This window comes from Hemibagrus wyckioides, linkage group LG23, assembly GCF_019097595.1.
Source record: "Hemibagrus wyckioides isolate EC202008001 linkage group LG23, SWU_Hwy_1.0, whole genome shotgun sequence".
Lineage (NCBI taxonomy): Eukaryota > Metazoa > Chordata > Actinopteri > Siluriformes > Bagridae > Hemibagrus > Hemibagrus wyckioides.
Window position 1 is genome coordinate 3837470 of NC_080732.1, and position 18070 is coordinate 3855539.

General features: G+C 41.5%; 1 protein-coding gene across 2 annotated transcripts in view; it reads left to right on the forward strand.

The window, feature by feature from the left end:
* The first annotated feature begins 3287 nt into the window (after positions 1 to 3287).
* oxsr1b (oxidative stress responsive kinase 1b) overlaps positions 3288 to 18070 on the forward strand; it is a 54669-nt gene continuing 39886 nt past the window's right edge. Inside the window, exons 1-2 of one of the 2 annotated variants that reach the window (XM_058376727.1) lie at positions 3288 to 3572; positions 13223 to 13335. In XM_058376727.1, coding sequence (XP_058232710.1) covers positions 3503 to 3572; positions 13223 to 13335 — 183 coding nt within the window. In that variant the 5' untranslated portion in view covers positions 3288 to 3502. The remainder of the gene's footprint in view (positions 3573 to 13222; positions 13336 to 18070) is intronic. The other variant, XM_058376726.1, reaches the window with a different exon arrangement.

Sequence of the window (18070 nt, forward strand, 5' to 3'; positions counted from 1 at the left end):
ATTTGGGAAAGAATGGGTCGCTCTCAGGAGCTCAGTGAACTCAAGCGTGGTCCCGTGATTGGTTGCCGCCTGTGAAATAAGTCCATTTCCTCAATACTAAACATTCCACGATCAACTGTCAGTGGTATTATAACAAAGTGGAAGCGACTGGGAACAACAAAAAGTCAGTCCACAAAGTGGTAGGCCACGTAAAATCACAAGGAGGGGTCAGCACAGTACACAGAAGTCACCAACTTTCTCCAGAGTCAATAGCTACAGACCTCCAAATGTCATGTAGCCTTCAGATTAGCTCAAGATCAGTGTGTAGAGAGCTTCACAGAACGGGTTTTCATGGCCGAGGTGCTGCATCCGATCCTTACTTCACCAAGTGCAATGCGAAGTGTCGGATGCAGTGGTGTGAAGCATGGCACCACCGGACTCTAGAGCAGTGGAGACATGTCCTCTGGAGTGACCAGTCACGCTTCTCTGTCTGGCAATCCGATGGACAGGTCTGGGTTTGTCGGTTGCCAGGAGAACAGTACTTGCCTGACTTCATTGTGCCAATGGAGGGGGGATACCATGGTGTGGGGTTGTTTTTCAGGGGATGGGCTCGGCCCCTTAGTTCCAGTGAAAGGAACTCTTAATGCTTCAGCTTCATACCGAGACATTTTGAGGATGACCCCTTCCTGTTCCAACACGACATGAAAGAATGCATGTTTTTATTCCCTGAACGCATGTTTCCTCTTGATGCATTACACACATTTAACATATTTTTCTTTCTTTTTGTTTGTCCTCATTATCTTACAGAAGCTTCGACTAAACACAAAGCTGCAGGCTCAGTCCTGCTCGCATACAAGTCAGGCATGCGGTACTTCTGGGAGTAACGTCCAGTAGGTATGCAGGTACATGCGTTTTTGCCATGCAGAGGTGTTCAGGAAGCAGAGAAGCTGAAGCAAGTCATGGCTCTAATTTGCAGCCTAAATGAAGTGAAAGTAGCAGAACGAGGATTCAAGCCCTGCTGGGAATAAACACAGTGGAAAACCACTAACAGTTGCATATGCAAAACAGCTGGCTTACCCACAGAGAACTCGAAATAGATCCACTTCCTCTCGCACACATGAAGCTGAACTGCGCTGAACGCTGTGTCATTACAAAAAAAGAAATAAAAATAATCATTTAATACGCTGAAATTTGGATTTCTCAAATGAGTAAAAACTATTATGAATAAAACAAAGCCACCGGTGAACAAATCTGATTGATTTAATAATAACAACATTATTTAATATTAGTATTTTTTGTGTGCCTTGCACCTCTAACATTTGACTCACGACTCTGCCCCGTGTGGGTGGAGTTCTCCCCAAGCTTTGGGGGTTTCCTCTGGGGACTCCGAGTTCCACTTCCATTCCAAAGGCAAGCGTTGTAAACTGACTGGCATTTCTAAATTTTTTGTAGTATGTAAACAAGTGTGTGTATGTCTGTGTGAGTCCCCCCCCCAGGTAACCCCCTTCCCAGGTATCCCCCACCTTCTGCCCTGAGTCCCCTGAGATAGACTCCAGGTTCCCCGTGACCATGTATAGGATAAGTGCTACTGAACATGGATGGATAATAATAAATAAACAGATTAGTGAATAATAGAGTTAATAAATAAACAGCTTTTTCAGATTTGAAAAAATGTTGTTTTTAATTGTTAATATGAGAATATGTATATTGATATAATATGAATCTGTGAGGATTTAAGGAAGGAGTCCCAGTAATACACTTCGAGATGTGTTTCTGAAGGAAAATAATCAACTTCAGGCTGGTGAAAGTGACTCGGGCCACATCACACAACCCTTATGTCCTCTATTAGTTTGTCCTCCAACCGCACCCGAGGGTTTTAATCCTTATATGGTCACTTGATCTCTATAACTGTGTTACGATTTGCATACAATGTACAACATACTGTATACACGATGCAAATCCCCAACTATTCCGCTTACATGCAAATATATTGAATTTGCATACCTGAGATTTGACGCTCAAGAGCTGACTCAGTAGTTGAGCCACAAGATGGCGGCAAACGATCCAACCCCAATTCATCAGCAGTTAAAACTCTGTGCTAGAAAACCACAAGGTCATGAGTTTATATCCCTCACTGCCCCAGAGCCAGATTGGATTCGACTTCACTCCGGTGAAAGTGTCTGAAAGTAAAGTCAGCAAGTTTCCAAGCTTATTTCACACTAAAACAAAACAGAAAGGAACAGAAAAAAGAAGAAGAAATAACCCAGCCTGAGGGCGCCACACGGTATCAGGCGTTTTCACTCTCCACTTCTTTAATACGTTTCTGAAATACTTCAGCTAAAGATAGATCGTAGATGTCAGCTAGCAGAAGATACCATCCTTTTCCTAAGAATTAGCTTTCAGATTCATCTTACAGTAGAGCCTTTTAATGTCTATTTTAATGTATTACATTAAAAAATAACCAATTTTGGTGTATAAGTAGCTGTTAAAGAATGAGATGTACCTTATTTACAGTACATGTGTTATCTCAGTGAAGGCTCATGTATAATGTCTCGGGTGGAAATGGCCTAAAATTCCAAATGAACATTTTCTTTACTCAAATTTTATTTAAAAAAATTATTTGAAAATAAAACACAAAAGAATTTAGAATAATTATAATAAGGAAATTTACCCTAAATATGGATTTCTTACTTTTAAGAGACATAAGACTTAGCATGGAGGGTAACAGTGAATAAATAAACAAAACAAATGTTTACAAAAAATACATCGTTTTGTTTTTTACTGTAGCTTTTATTGACAAAATAAAAATATTGATATATAAATAAATATGTAGATTAAAAAAAATAAATGTATATATGAAATAATATCGTAAAATAATGATTTTCATTTTCATAAAATTCGCGCGTGTACACGGCGCGAGCGCCCCTTCTTCCAGGCTTCGCCCTCTATACTGGACATTCATTTCCGCCATGATGGGTGTTGAAATCATGGGAGCTTCTGCTGTATTGCAATCTAACACCTTTATATTTATCACAAATGGTCGTGCAATTTATTGTTTAACATAACAGCGTTCTTCGAATTTTTGTCCAATATTTCAGTCACACCGGCTTATTTTTCTTCTTCTTCTTCAAATCTTTTTTGCCACACCCAACATGGACGCCGCCTGTGTTCATCTGTGTGATACAGCCCCAAGATGGCTGCCTTCCACGTCCGCGTTAGCTGTACCCACCAAGCATGGCCGCTGACTGTGCCCGTATCTGTGTCGTCAGCACCCAAGATGGCCGCCCACTGCATCCGTTTGCGTTCCGCAGGAATGTGGAAGGCGGCGGCCGCGGCGCTAGTGCCAAACTTTGGGGAATGATAGCGGGCGCTGTATGGGAGCCGCTGTTTGAGGGAAGTACCATCGCTGGACGGCCTTGCATTAGCAATTTACACGTTTTCAGAAAACCACCTGAGACTGGAGAGCTTGGATTCGGGCAGTATTTAAAAGAGAAAATACGGCTTTTATCACAACGTTTAAGCCATGTCGGAGGACCTGAGCTCCCAAACCTGGTCCATTAACAAGGATGACTATGAACTACAAGAGGTCATAGGTAAGTGTCCTGGAGAAAACGTATACAAGATTTTATTCCTACTTTTAAGCTGAATAAGCAGTTAACACTAGATAGTCGTGCACCCTGGTTTTAAAAACATTTCTTCCTGCGCGTGTAAATAGAGTTGAGGCATTTCACATGGGGCAAATCCCAAATGACACATTATGTGAAATGTAGTGCACTACGTTGTGCCGTAGAAGCCGTCATGTCGTCCCCTATGTAGTGCACGGATATCCGAAGTAAAGCGCCGTTTAGGATACGGCCGTGGTTGTGACCAGGTAGCTTGTTAGCTCGGGAGCTAGCTGCGGTCTAGAGGCCGTTTTGTTGCTAAATAAAGGAAGTAACACTATTAGTATTAATAAATGTCGCGCATAATGGTGCACACGAGTGTATAGCTTGAGTGTGTGTGTGTCCAGAAGTGTGTAGGAAATGTTTTAATGAAGCCAGGGTTCGGTTTGAACTAGCTAGCTGTGTTTGAACTGAGTTTGAGTATGATAGCTTAGCAAACAATGCTCAGGCTCAGAGCAGGTGGGTTAATGGGTGTGTGACAGTGTGTGTGTGTGTGTGTGTGTGTAGCTGTCAGCATTCATAGCTAACTACATTCTCAAGGAGGCTTGTCAGACTGTTCATGCAGTCCAACCCAAGGCCATAACCCCTTTAATAACTTATTATTATTATTGTTATTATTATTATTATTAACTCCTGTCACCTGAGATCAGGTGTTCAAGTCCAGGAAACCTAGTGCACTATCTTGAACAGTTTTGGAGTCTGGATTACTGAAAATGTAGTTGTCACTTGTCAGATCCCATACAGTTAGGCGTACAGAATACCCATAATGCACTTCTCAGTTTCTAGGGAGTGAGGAGTAGGGCACCGGGAGTGGGCTAGGGATGAGTAGATCAGGGATGAGTAGATCAGTATCTAATAGATTTTAGCTGATTTGAGAAGTTCTGTGGACGTTACACGGTTTTATTATTTAATGTAACCGGAAACGGTTAAAAAGTACGTCATGGGTTTTAAAATGCTGCTGAAGGCTCAGGGTGTGTGTTCAGAATGGCTGAAAATACATTTTTACTCAAGCATGACTTCTATGTTTTTATATATAATGTGTGTGTGTGTGCGCGTGCGTGTGTGTGTGTGTACTTGGGTAAATGCACAGAACCCTGATAATGAGGTTATCTACAGAATCCATATGGCCTCAGGGTTCCTCCGTATCTGTGTGTGGCTCGTCTTCTGCTCACACACTCGAAGCTCGTCTCACGTTTGTGAATAATTCGCTGATACCCCCCCTGACTGTCTGACCACAAAGTCCACCTGCATGCTGACACGCAGTCAGTCAATTTATCCGTGTGTGTGTGAGAGAGAGACAGAGTGTGTGTGTGTGACGTCACTGAGACTTCTTTAAAGTGTGTAAAAATGTCCTTGTTCAATGACTGTGGTCTGCTAGTTAGGTCTGCTGACCGGACATGGATTTCTCTGCTCGTAGCTGATCCTCCTCGACTCGCTGCAGATGCTTTTCTGCTCTCCAAGGCCGTAAAGAGCGATTATTTGCTGCTGTTTGTTTCTGTCACGCGAGATTCAGATCAGATAAGCTAGAACTTTACTAATCCTGAAGGAAAGAGACCTCTTCAGGTTACACCAGAGCAATAAATATCAATGTGATATGCCGTGTATACAAAATGTAAGGCAAACTTAAAAAGGTGCTAGAGAATTAAGAGCGTATTGCACATGATGTGTGATATTAAGGTACATATTATAAATAAGAAAGTACTTGTGGTCAACAGTCCAGAGTAATGGAGAGTGTGGGAAAGAGGTAAGGAAGCGAGTGCAGGCAGGTTGGAATGGGTGGAGAAAGGTGTCCGGGGTTCTGTGTGATAGAAAATTATCAGCGAGAATCAAGGGGAAGGTGTACAAGACAGTGGTGAGACCGGCCATGCTGTACAGTTTAGAGGCAGTGTCACTGAGGAAGAGACAGGAGTCAGAGCTGGAGGTAGCAGAGCTGAAGATGTTGAGGTTCTCTTTGGGAGTGAGACGGTTGGACAGGATTATGAACGAGTACATCAGAGGGACAGCTCATGTTGGACGTTTGGGGGACAGAGTTAGGGAGGACAGATTAAGATGGTTTGGACATGTTCAGAGGAGGGAGAGTGAGTATATTGGTAGGAGAATGTTGGACATGGAGCTGCCAGGCAGGAGGCAAAGAGGAAGGCCAAAGAGGAGGTATATGGATGGAATAAATGAGGATATGAAGCTAGTGGGTGCAAGTATTGAGGATGCTCAACTAATCCCTAATACAGTCAATGTTCATGGTTTCTGCTCTGAACGGAAAGGGGAGGAGTTAGATGAGGGATAGTGATCGATGATGTCTCACTCGTGGCCCTGAGAGCTGGAAGAAAGGGGGCGTGGCTAGACACGGCATGACACGCCACGGACAATTGGCCGTAGATGCGGTCACTGTACCTTTTCCCGTTTAGAATAAAACTGAAGTCTGGACCGTAAGTAAACATGACGAGTTATTAGCTCGGTATGACTTGGTAAAAAAAAAAAAACATACACATGTGCTTTGGGGTGAAAAGAGAAAAGTCACCCTGATTATATCACGCTGTAACATTTCCTTTCATTTATATCTCCATCCATGTTCATAGAGCGAAGACCTTCACGGCTTTTATCAGTTCAGGAGTTTAGTCGTATCAGAGAAAGCAGGTTATTAAAGGAGAAGTTCACTTCCAGAACAAAAATCTACAAATAATTTCCTCACCCCCTCGTCATTCAAGACGTTCATTCATGAGACATTCATGTCTTTCTTTCTTCAGTCGTAAAGAAATTGTTTTGTTTTTTTTTGAGGAAAACATTTCAGGATTTTTCTCCATATAGTGGACTTCGATGGTGCCCGTGAGTCTGAGCTTCCAAAATACAGTTTAAATGCCTCTGAATAAACCTCGATCCCAGCCCAGGTAGAAGGATCTTATCTAGACACACCATTGGTCATTTTCTTTTAGAAAGATAAAAAATTCACCACAAAAGCTCGTCTAGCACTACGTACAACGTAATCATGCGTGATGTAGGCGGAGCTACAGACCCTGTGTTTACCATTGTGGAGAAGGAGGACCGCTCTGAAGTTGTTGCATGCGTATATGTACCTTTTAGTTAGTAAAGAGCGTTTGACTTGGTGTTTGCTCTGTAAACATAAACAAGTCAACGACTTGATTATGTAGTAGGTAGCGTCGCGGATGCGCATCCCAGAGCTAGTACTAGACGAGCTTTCCTGGTTAAAAAGTATAGAATTTTTAATTTTTTCTAAGAATGGCTAAACCGATGGTGTGTCTCGATAAGATCCTTCTTCCTGGGCTGGGATCGAGGTTTAGAGCTCTTTGGAGCTGCATTTAAACTGTATTTTGGAAGCTCAGACTCACGGGCACCATCGAAGTCCACTATATGGAGAAAAATCCTGAAAGGTTTTCCTCAAAAAAACATCATTTCTTTACAACTAAAGAAAGAAAGACATGAACATCTTGAATGCAGAGAGGGTGAGGAAATTATTTGTAGATTTTTCTTCTGGAAGTGAACCAGAGACGCAAAGTTTTCTCAACTCCTCCAGCTTGTCTTGATAGCTTTGCCCTTAATCATCTTCATGGATCTTCTGAAGCTTGTTGTGTGTGAAATAAACACAGTGAGAAGTCTCTCTGTAGCTCAGCTAACAGCTTCGCTCCAACATTGCAGCCGGTGCAGTGAATGTTTGTCGTGTCGCATCGCAGAACGATCTGCTTTTATGATTCTAAAACAGCTGATAAGGCAGCAGGTCGTGTTTGGCCAGCAGATTAACCCCAGAGCGGCCAAGACGAGGTCATCGTAAAGCACAGAGGAAGTCCTGATAAGGGTTTATTATTCTAATCGCAGCAGCCGGCCGCTGTTTCTCACCGACACGCTGACGGAGGGGTGTGTGTGTGTGTGTGTGTGTGCGTGTGTGATGAAGGCATCTGATCATACCAATCATAAACTCTTTCCTGGACATTGTGATAGATTTTAATGCCATTTTAAAAAATTATTAATAAATTATTAACTAATTAATTCATTAATAATTAATTAAAAAAACGTTTTTCAGTGCGAAATTTATTTTTTGTATTTTTGTAAATAAAGTACAGTCTAAAAAAAATTGATTAAAAAATTTGTATTATATTGTTTGGATTAATTAATAAACATGAATATAGCAGGTTTTTTGTATTGCATGCAGAAGATTATCGTGGCAGAATTGTGATGATGATGATGATGATGATTAGTGTTGTTATAAACCCTGATCAGAATGTTGGGTTGTTGTTGTGCCCGGTTGGACATGAGGACTTGGGCAGAGAGTAGTGGTCACTTTTAAGCACGCTCAGCACAAACCATTGTTTTGGTTACTTCCCGGGTCGAGTGCTCGTGTTATTGCAGAGATATTTCCACCTCAGAGAGCAGCAGGACAGCAACATGTCTCTCTCTCTGTCTCTTTCTCTCTCTCTCACCGTCTCTCTCTCACCGTCTCTCTCTCTCTCTCTCTCTCTCTCTCTCTCTCAGTGGGCGGGGTTACACTGTCCGGTGTTACATGCAACTCTTTTCAGATTATTCTGCAGTGTCTGAAATGTGAACTCCACCTTTTAAACCTAATTTAATTTAAACATGTACACTATTAACGTCTCCCTTTTTAATGCCTGTTTACCTGATAATTATTTGTTCTTTAATATGGAGCGTCAGCCATTAGAACTGTACAAATCGTTGCTATGGAAACCGAGCACACATGAATATAGACCCGTGACCGGAGCCGCTGCCGTTATACCGCACATGACTCCGCACCTGACCGTCTGACCAATCGGCGGCGTGGTGTGACCGTGGAGGGACTGTGGGACATGTAGCTAGCGGGTGTGATTAGGATCTGAACGCGACATGTCTCACCGAGGTCTGGAACGGAGTCAAGGAGTGTGTGAGGCATGCAGAGGAGACGTAACAGAGGCTGGCCTGATATCTGGAGCGACCAGAGCTGTGAGCGTGCATGAAGGAGGTCATTGAGCCACGCTGCTCTGAGGTAGCATTGTCCTTCTGCGGCCACGTGGACTTCACTCAGCCGGGCGGGCGTACACACGCGCGCACACACACACACACACACACACACATCTGAGGCTTAATTCATTTAGTTCTGACTGCTTCTTTGGGAGGGATTCATCACAAAAAAGTCCTTCGTCCATATGTCAGGAAATCTGACCTCGATCATCCAGCGAGGGTGAAGACTAACATGTCCTTCATCCCAGACACAGTGCAGCTCAACACACACACACACACACACACACACAAAAAGAAGAGCTATCTGCTTTCTTTCTCATACATGAGCTCACAGATGCCTCTGATTGGCCAGAGAGAGAGCAGAAGCCCTTCCCACCCAAAGAGCGTGTATTTCTGTAGCATTTTCCGAACACTGTTCTTTCCTGTAGCATGAAATAATCCCGAAGAGATTTAGTTCGATTATAAAAAAAAAAATATATATATATATATATATATATATATATAAAGCTGAACAGGAAAGTTCGATATCTGACCGGCAAAATAGTATTTATCTTTGGTCTATAAATATTATATATATATACATATATATACATATATACACATATATATACATACATATATATATATATATATATATATATATATATATATATATATATATATACATGTGTATGTATATATACACATATATACACATATATATATGTATATGTGTGTATATATGTATATGTATATATATATATATATATATATATATATATATATATATATATATATATATATATATATATATATATATATGTATATAATGCTCTGCAGCATACACACACACCACACACACACATATATATATATATGTGTGTGTGTGTGGTGTGTGTGAATGCTGCAGAGCATTATATACATTATACATATATGTTGTGGTGTATATGTGTAATTTACAAATATAGTTTTGAATAATACTGACACATTCAGCCTCAATTGCAGCGATTCCGATTTTTACAAAAGCGCTGAAACGGTAGACTCCTTCCATTAATCAAACATCACCATATTAATATTCAAATGTAGCTAAAGCTATTGAAAGAGCTGCTCTTAACATAAACGAACCCCCTCTGATCAAACATTCAGCAGCACTGTGGTGTAGATAATCATCCACTGTTCAGTTTCAGTGAGGTTCCACATGTCCTGTACTCTGAGATGCGTTTCTGCTCACCACAGCTGTAAGGTGTGGTGTTTTGAGTTCCTGTCAGCTGTCTGGCCATGCTCCTCAGATCTCTGTCCTCAACATCAAGTTTCTCTCTGCCTGTTGAACTGCTGCTCACTGGGTGTTTTTAGCTTTTCAACGCTTTATGCTGAAAATCCCAGGAGATGAGCAGCTTCTGAAACACTCAACCCAGCACATCTTGCCCCAGCAACCAAGCCACAATTACTGCGAAAACCGAGAGCCCTGAGATCTACTGAGATCCTTAATATGCACTGAGATCCATAAAGATCCGTGGGTTCCACTGAGATCCATTGTGATCCGCTAAGACCCACAGTTCCACTGAGATGAACTGAGATCCCTGAGATCCACCAATATCCATTGAGATACATCGAGATCCCTAATATCCATTAAGATCACAGAGATCCACTGAGATCACACTTTCTTTCCATTGCTGTTTTAGTATTTTAATCAGAACAACTCACTAAACTTTCAGCACAAAACCCAACAATCTAAATGTCCCTGCTGACCGGGACTCTGAGCACACAGAGGAGGAGACGCAGCCAGCTGAGGCGGAACCGAATAACTTCAGCTGGCTTTTCCGTTCTTCTCCAACACAGTAACCTAGTAACGTCATATTCAATTATTTAAATTAGAAGCCATGAAGCCAAAACAGGCCTCAATAAAACCATGTTTCTACAAAGCTGGTTTGTACCACAGCGGAAAAAAAAAACCTCAATCCCCGTCTCTCTCAGCTTTAACACAACGCTGAACACGAAGACTTTGCAAGGAACACGCCCTGGAATTTTCTTCTGTAAGATTGTAGAGCTTTGCACTGACTGTGTTTGACATTCTCTTCAGGCCATATCACTCAACCAGGCGATAAGAGCGGCTCGAACCTGAAACCGCGCTACATGCTGCCTTTTCATATTTCTGTGGTTCTGCTGTTTTGAAGTTCTTAACCAATCACTCAGTACCTCTGTACATGTCACTAAGCTGCTGAGGGAAATCCTTTTTGCTCATTTGCACAATTACTTCTTCCCTTTCAGCAGTTCATTTTGGCAGGATCTTGTTCTTTTGTTTACAATTAACTTTTATTTTATTTTTTTTTCTCTCCCCACCACTGAGCGTTTCCTTTTGCCTTTCATTTCATCCGACTGATATATTCTGATATATCTTGAGAGCGAGTGGTCAAATTTGTGTAGGATTTATATGCTGTTATCATTATAACCTGTAGATCAGCTGATTAGATTTTGAACTGGATCCATACCGGATCACGGCCACAGCGAGGACTTCCTGTTGGCTTCCCTGTTGATGTTGCGTGCATCGAGTTCTTCATTTAACGGCTAAAATGCCGAAAAAGATTTATCACGTAAACATTAACTTAAACATTAAACAGCATTCTGGCATTGCATTGTGTGTTTCAGTAAGCCATTTCAGTCTTTTTTTTTTTAGGGAGCTGATTCTAAATGAAATGAGTCGACTCCCTGAACATGATTCAATTCATGCATTCCAATGCTGGATGGAGGACTGATGAATCAATTCTAAATAAAATGAGTCAACTCCCTGAACATGATTTGCCTCAACCAATTCCATGCAGGATGGAGGACTGATGAATTGATTCTAAATAAAATGATTTGACTCCCTGAACATGATTTGACTCCCTGAACATGATTCGACTCATCCAGTTTAACGAAGATGGAGGACTGATGACTCGATTTTAAATAAAATGAGTCGACTCCCTGAACATGATTCGACTCATTCAATTCAACGAAGATGGAGGATTGATGACTCGATTCTAAATAAAATGAGTCGACTCCCTGAACATGATTCGACTCATCCAATTCAATGAAGACGGAGGACTGATGACTCGATTCTAAATGAATTGATTCGACTCCCTGAACATGATTTGACTCATGCATTCCAGCGCAGGATGGAGGACTGATGACTCGAGAAGCAACATATACATATGATCTACATGTATACATATGATCTACGATGTTTATGTTAAGAAATGTAACTGATGTCAGCATCATACAGTTATTACATATTGCTTCAGTTCGATTTGCTTCATATCTAATTGAATCAATTCTTAGTGATTCATATGCAATGTAGTATGCAGTAGATCAACTTGGATTCAATCGAGAAAACCTTCAACTCCATGACTAAACAGAGCAAACCAGAACCAAGAGGAAATTCCAAAGCTGTCAGGTTTTGTCTTCAGAAACGATGCCATTCGATTGGTCGAGGCATTTCAGAGTCAGACAGACGAGCTCTCATTACACATTTCCTTGAGTTGACTGTGTCCACAGCATTTGACTAAAGTAAACAGTCTTATCTCTGCTGTCTCAAGTGCAGTTAAGGTATGACTTTTGTATTTTTCTTTAAAGAGATGAACCTGATTTTCATGAGAGATATTTTGAAAGGAAGCAAAGAGTCTTGTGATAAGAAAGAGTGGCTTGATTGACGTTGTAGGGATTCATCTTATTGTTGGAAATATAACATTTATAAAATAAAATTTTTGGACATTAAAAAGCTCTTCTTCAAAAAAGTGGATTCTAAATCCTTGTTTGTGAATTGTAGAGTAACGTGTTGTAGAAATGTTGAGGTATCCTGATTGGAAAGTCGAAGGATCGAAGGCAGCCTGGAGGACTGATGATTCGATTCTATATTCAATGAGTCGACTCCCTGAACATGATTCAATTCATGCATTTGAATGCAGGATGGAGGATTGATGTCTCAATTCTGAATGAAATGAGTTGACTCCCCGAACATGATTCGACTCATCCAATTCAGCGTAAGATGGAGGACTGACGACTCGATTCGAAATAAAATGATTTGACTCCCTGAACATGATTTGACTCCTCCAATTCAACGCAAGATGGAGGACTGATGACTAGATTCGAAATAAAATGAGTTGACTCCCTGAACATGATTCGACTCATGCATTTCAGTGCAGGATGGAGGACTGACAACTAAAGCTTTTTTTATTTAATTTGATAACCTGATAGCTGACTTCATTAAAACTCCAAGCCGAGGATTTCATATCAGGAGTCTGGATCTTTGGGAAATGTGATGTGTGAAAGTCTGAGATTTGATATATAGAGGAAAAAATGTTTTTTATTAAATGCTGTCGCTTCAGCGCAGCAGTGATCCACTGCCCTTCCGGTGGAAACATGGTGGACCGAGGGGCGAGGTTACGCCGATTTACGAGCCTCCGCAACTCCACGTTTTTTCATCCTAAAACTTTAGAAGAGGGAATTTTAAAAGAGCACGATGTTGGTTTTTCTTTATTATTAAGTTCGAAAGAAAGCATTATGTCTGACATTTTCACTCCTGACTCTCAGCTGCTTCACTGCTTTAACCTGAGTCCTGTCTCTCTCTCTCTCTCTCTCTCTCTCTCTCTCTCTCTCTGCTTCAGGAAGTGGAGCCACAGCAGTCGTCCAGGCCGCTTATTGCGTTCCCCGCAAGGAGAAGGTCGCCATCAAACGCATCAACCTGGAGAAATGCCAGACCAGCATGGACGAGCTCCTGGTACTGTTTCAGTTACTTAGACACATACACGCACGCACACACACACACACACTCTCTCTAACCTGGGGAAATGCCAGACCAAAATTGAAGAGGTCCTGGTAATGAAAACATGCACACATACACACACACACACACACACACACAAGTAAGCAAACACGTACACACACAAAAAACATGCACGCATACAAACAGACATTGACGCACAAAAAACACCTCACATACACAAACCTTCATGCACAAATGCACATAGAGACTCACACACACACACACACACACGTACATGTACACTGAATACTTGTGTGTAGTTGATTAGCAGCCAAATAACAGCGCACAGGTTTGTGATCACGTGTGATTGTGTGTGTGTGTGCGCGCGTGTGTTTGTGTGGAGGGGAAGCTCTCGTGTAAGGATTTTGCTGAAATACATGTGGAACTTGTCCAGCAGGATCTAGCCATCTCTCTCTCTCCCTCCCTCTGTCTCTCCCTCCCTCCCTCCCTCCCTCTGTCTCTCTCTCCCTCCCTCCCTCCCTCCCTCCCTCTGTCTCTCTCTCTCTCCCTCCCTCCCTCCCTCTGTCTCTCTCTCTCTCCCTCCCTCTGTCTGTCTGTCTCTCTCTCTCTCTCTCTCTCTCTCTCTCTCTCTCTCTGTCTGTCTGTCACTCTCTCTCTCTCTGTCTGTCTGTCACTCTCTCTCTCTCTTTCTCTCTGCACACACGTGACTCAGACACGTTTTTCCTCACAGATCGTATATGAATGAAACCTTCCAGAGGACAAAGGCTCTCATTGTAGAGCTGACATTCATCTTCTGACAACTTCTAATTAAATACGTTCTGCTTCAACAACATGAGCTGGTCAACTTTTTCGTCTAAGGTAAACAGTTCTTTTGTGCTTCATGGCACTGGTCATCGTACAAAAAAAAATCAGAATCCTTGTTTTTCCACAATCTCCCTCAGAATCTCATGTCGAGACTTTTTCAGCAGAAAGAACTGAAAAAGTCTTGTGTCGTTCATCTCATCGAGAGAAAACGGGAATAAAGGAAGCTTCATTTGCTGTTTTAAAGATTCGAGAGCATGAGTACAGGAGGACAGTGAGGCGTAGGCCAGCGTTGGGATTGATGCTCGAAGATTAAAACAAAATTCCTGGCAAGTTGTTAGAAAGGAAGCATCAATGAACCTCTGTTTCCATCAGCTACAGTTATTCAGAAATCCTGAAGAATGACGCAAGTGTAGAATGATAAAGTAACCGAAGTGCATGGATGCTACAAAATAAGAGTTTTACTGAATTCAATTTATCTTCAATCAAGAATTTTTAAGTCAGAATCTTATATATATATAATTCTTACATTTTGTTTATTTTTTTCAAAATATTTTTTAGTATATACTATATATCAATTTTATTCAAAACCTCATACTCTTGCTCGCTGTAGGAATTAGCCAGTTATTCATGAAGAAATTATATTTTATTTTTTCCACTTTTCATTTTATATACATTTTATTATATATTTTTTTGCAGTTTTTAAACACTTTTCTGAATTTTTATGGCTTAAATCTGTTCAAAACCTCATAGTTTCTTTTTGTAACAATTAACCAGTTAATCACGAAGAAAATATATATTATTTTTTTCTGCTTTCCATTTTTATTTTTTTCATATATATTTTTCTATATATTTTTAAATAAAAAAATATTTTTAATATATAATATATATTTTTTGCAGGTTTTTTTCATATATATATATATATATATATATATATATATATATATATATATATATATATATATACACACACTGGGTTTTTTTTCCAGTCTCCTAAACAATTCTTCCACAATCGTTCTACCGAATATTTGTCCTTTAATTCAGCCTCCTGAAAAACCTTCAGCTTCTCTGCGTGTCCAGTTAAAGCCCCAGCCATACCAGGTTCACTGAAGGGGAAAGGAAGCAGAACGTACATGACTCTTATTTCCATCTTTCCTTCATCTGGAGGAACGCGTCGTTACTGTGTGGCCGAGTGGTCAGGACTGCGGCCTCTTTGTTTCGGTGAACAGTAATGGAGGAGGAGCTGCTCGTTATTATTCTGTGGTCACACAAGACTAAAAAAGTGTCTCTGCTTTCTTACTGTTGCTGGAAACATCTGGAAAAAAATCTCTGTAGACGGATAGACAGATGGACAGATGGACAGATGGACAGATGGACAGATGGATAGATAGATAGATAGATAGATAGATAGATAGATAGATAGATAGATAGATAGATAGATAGATAGGTGGACAGACAGATAGGTCGACAGACAGATAGATGGATAGACAGGTAGATGTATAAAGTGGTCAGGACTGCGGGTTCTTTGTTTTGGTGAACAGTAATGGAGGAGGAGCTGTTTGTTGCTGTTATTCTGTGGTCACACAAACTTTAGTGTCTCTGCTTTCTTACTGTTGCTGGAAACATCTGGAAAAAGAAACATATCTCTTTTTCCAGCATATCTCTGTCGCTTCCAGAGTCGAACGTGAATTTAGTTGAAGATGGTTTATTTTTATGTTTTTGTGATGGAGGACGTACACAGGCAAACGTGTACACACTCATGAGTTTAGGACACACTCATGAGTTTAGGTCATGTCTGTTAAAGCCAACCGGTGTTTCAGTTCCTTGTACGTTCCTCCTGTGTTCTCCTGCATTAACATGTGTTCAGGAGGACCTCAGGGTCCCTCACCCCCTCATGTAGTGACCAGTCTCAGCTGCGCACTCTTGTAAAGATCCTCTGAGGATTCAAAGAGCTGCTGATCGTGTTTGTCTGACTGAAGCTAGGTCATTAGCTCATTTTTTTTTTTTTTTTTTCCTCAGCCTTTATTTGTCACATATACATTACAGCACAGTGAAATTCTTTCTTCGCATATCCCATCCTTGGAGGTTGGGGTCAGAGCGCAGGGTCAGCCATGATACGGCGCCCCTGGAGCACAGAGGGTTAAGGGCCTTGCTCAAGGGCCCAACAGTGGCAACTTGGCGGTGCTGGGGCTTGAACCCCTGAGCTTCTGGTCAACGACCCAGAGCCTTAACCACCTGAGCCACCACTGCCCCTCGTACTATATGTCTATATGTATGTCTATGTTCAGACTCCAGAAGATACTGAAGTTACCATCAGCATCGTGAGCAGCGAGCACACGGTTCGCCTTGTTTTCCATTAAAGGCTTCCTTCTGTATACGCGTCCTGACCCTTAAGCCTTTGATGGGATGGACCGAGCTCAGAGTTCTCGAACTGAGAGAGGACGGCGGTCGGTCGGGAATCTGTGGAGAAAGTAGGGCACATGGAAAACCGAGAGGGTGGCGGGAATGTGGGCTTCTCCTCGGTCATTCTCCACTTTTATGGCCCGCTAAGCAACCTCTTAAACCCAGAGGAAGCTTTAAATTAAACACAGATTGCTGCTAAAACGTGAGCGAGCTAAATGCCAGAGCTGGAAGTTTTTTTGGCAGCGATTCACGAATCATGCAACTCTTTCTTTCTCTCTCTCTCCCTCTCTGTCTGTCTCTCTCACTCTGCCTGTCTCGCTCCCTCAATCTCTCTCTGTCTCTCTCTGTCTCTCTCTCTCTCTCTCTCTCTCTCTGTCTGTGTCTCTCTGTCTCTCTCTATCTCAGTCTCTGACTCTCTGTCTGTCTCCGTCTCTCTCTCTCTCTCTGTTTCTCTCTGTCTCTCTCTCTATCTCTGTCTGTCTGTCTCCGTCTCTCTCTCTCTCTCTCCCTCTCTCTCTGTCTCTCTCTCTCTCTCTGGGTCTCACTCTCTCTGTTTGTCTCTCTTTCTCTCTCTGTCGCCTCTGTGTTTCTCTCTCTCTCTCTCTCTCCCTCTCTCTCTCTCTGGGTTTGTCTTCTCTCTCTTTGTCTCCCTCTGTCTGTCTGTCTCTCTTTCTCTCTCTTTATGGAGAGCTTCATGTATTGAAATATTGCCTATTCAAGATGCTGAAAAGTTTTCAGGGTTTTAATTATTATTTAATAAGAAACATGACTGTGCCACAGAGAGATCATGGAAAAAAAAGGCACGGTCAGTGCTGCTGCTGCTGTTGTGTGTTGTTCCGCTAACGTGTAAACCGTTAGGTCATCACTCTGTCATGGAGTGTGAACCCGAGCGACTACAGGTGATGGGGAACGTTACTATATTTTGGTTGACCCTTTTCATCCAGGTTTAAATCCAAACCAATGGGCAGATTTCTTCCCACTCTTGTTTCCCTTATTCAGCAATTCTACTCTAAAAAATCAAGAAGATCGGGGTTTGTTTTTTCCCTGTTTCTTTTTTCTCACCTATCCAGTATCCTAATGTTTTATCAGTGTGTCTGAAGATGCTGCAGTTCCTCCTCATGATCTTTTCAGAGCATTAATTATCCGAGAATGCATCCAGATCACTCTTACGCGTCTCGCTTACGTTACCTTCAACAGAGTCGGCTAGGCTTTCATCACCTAGTACCACTCTGTGTTAGATGTTGTGAGTGATGGATGGATAGATAGATAGATAGATAGATAGATAGGTAGATAGGTAGATAGATAGGTAGACAGAGATAGACATAAATAGTCATACAGATTGACAGACAGACAGACTGACAGATAGATAAATATAAATAGATAGAGAGACAGACAGAGATAGACAAACATATAAAAAGACATATAGATAGACAGACAGATAGACAGATTGACTGATAGATGTACAGATGACAGACAGACAGATAGATAGACATATATAAATAGACAGACAGATTGACAGATAGAC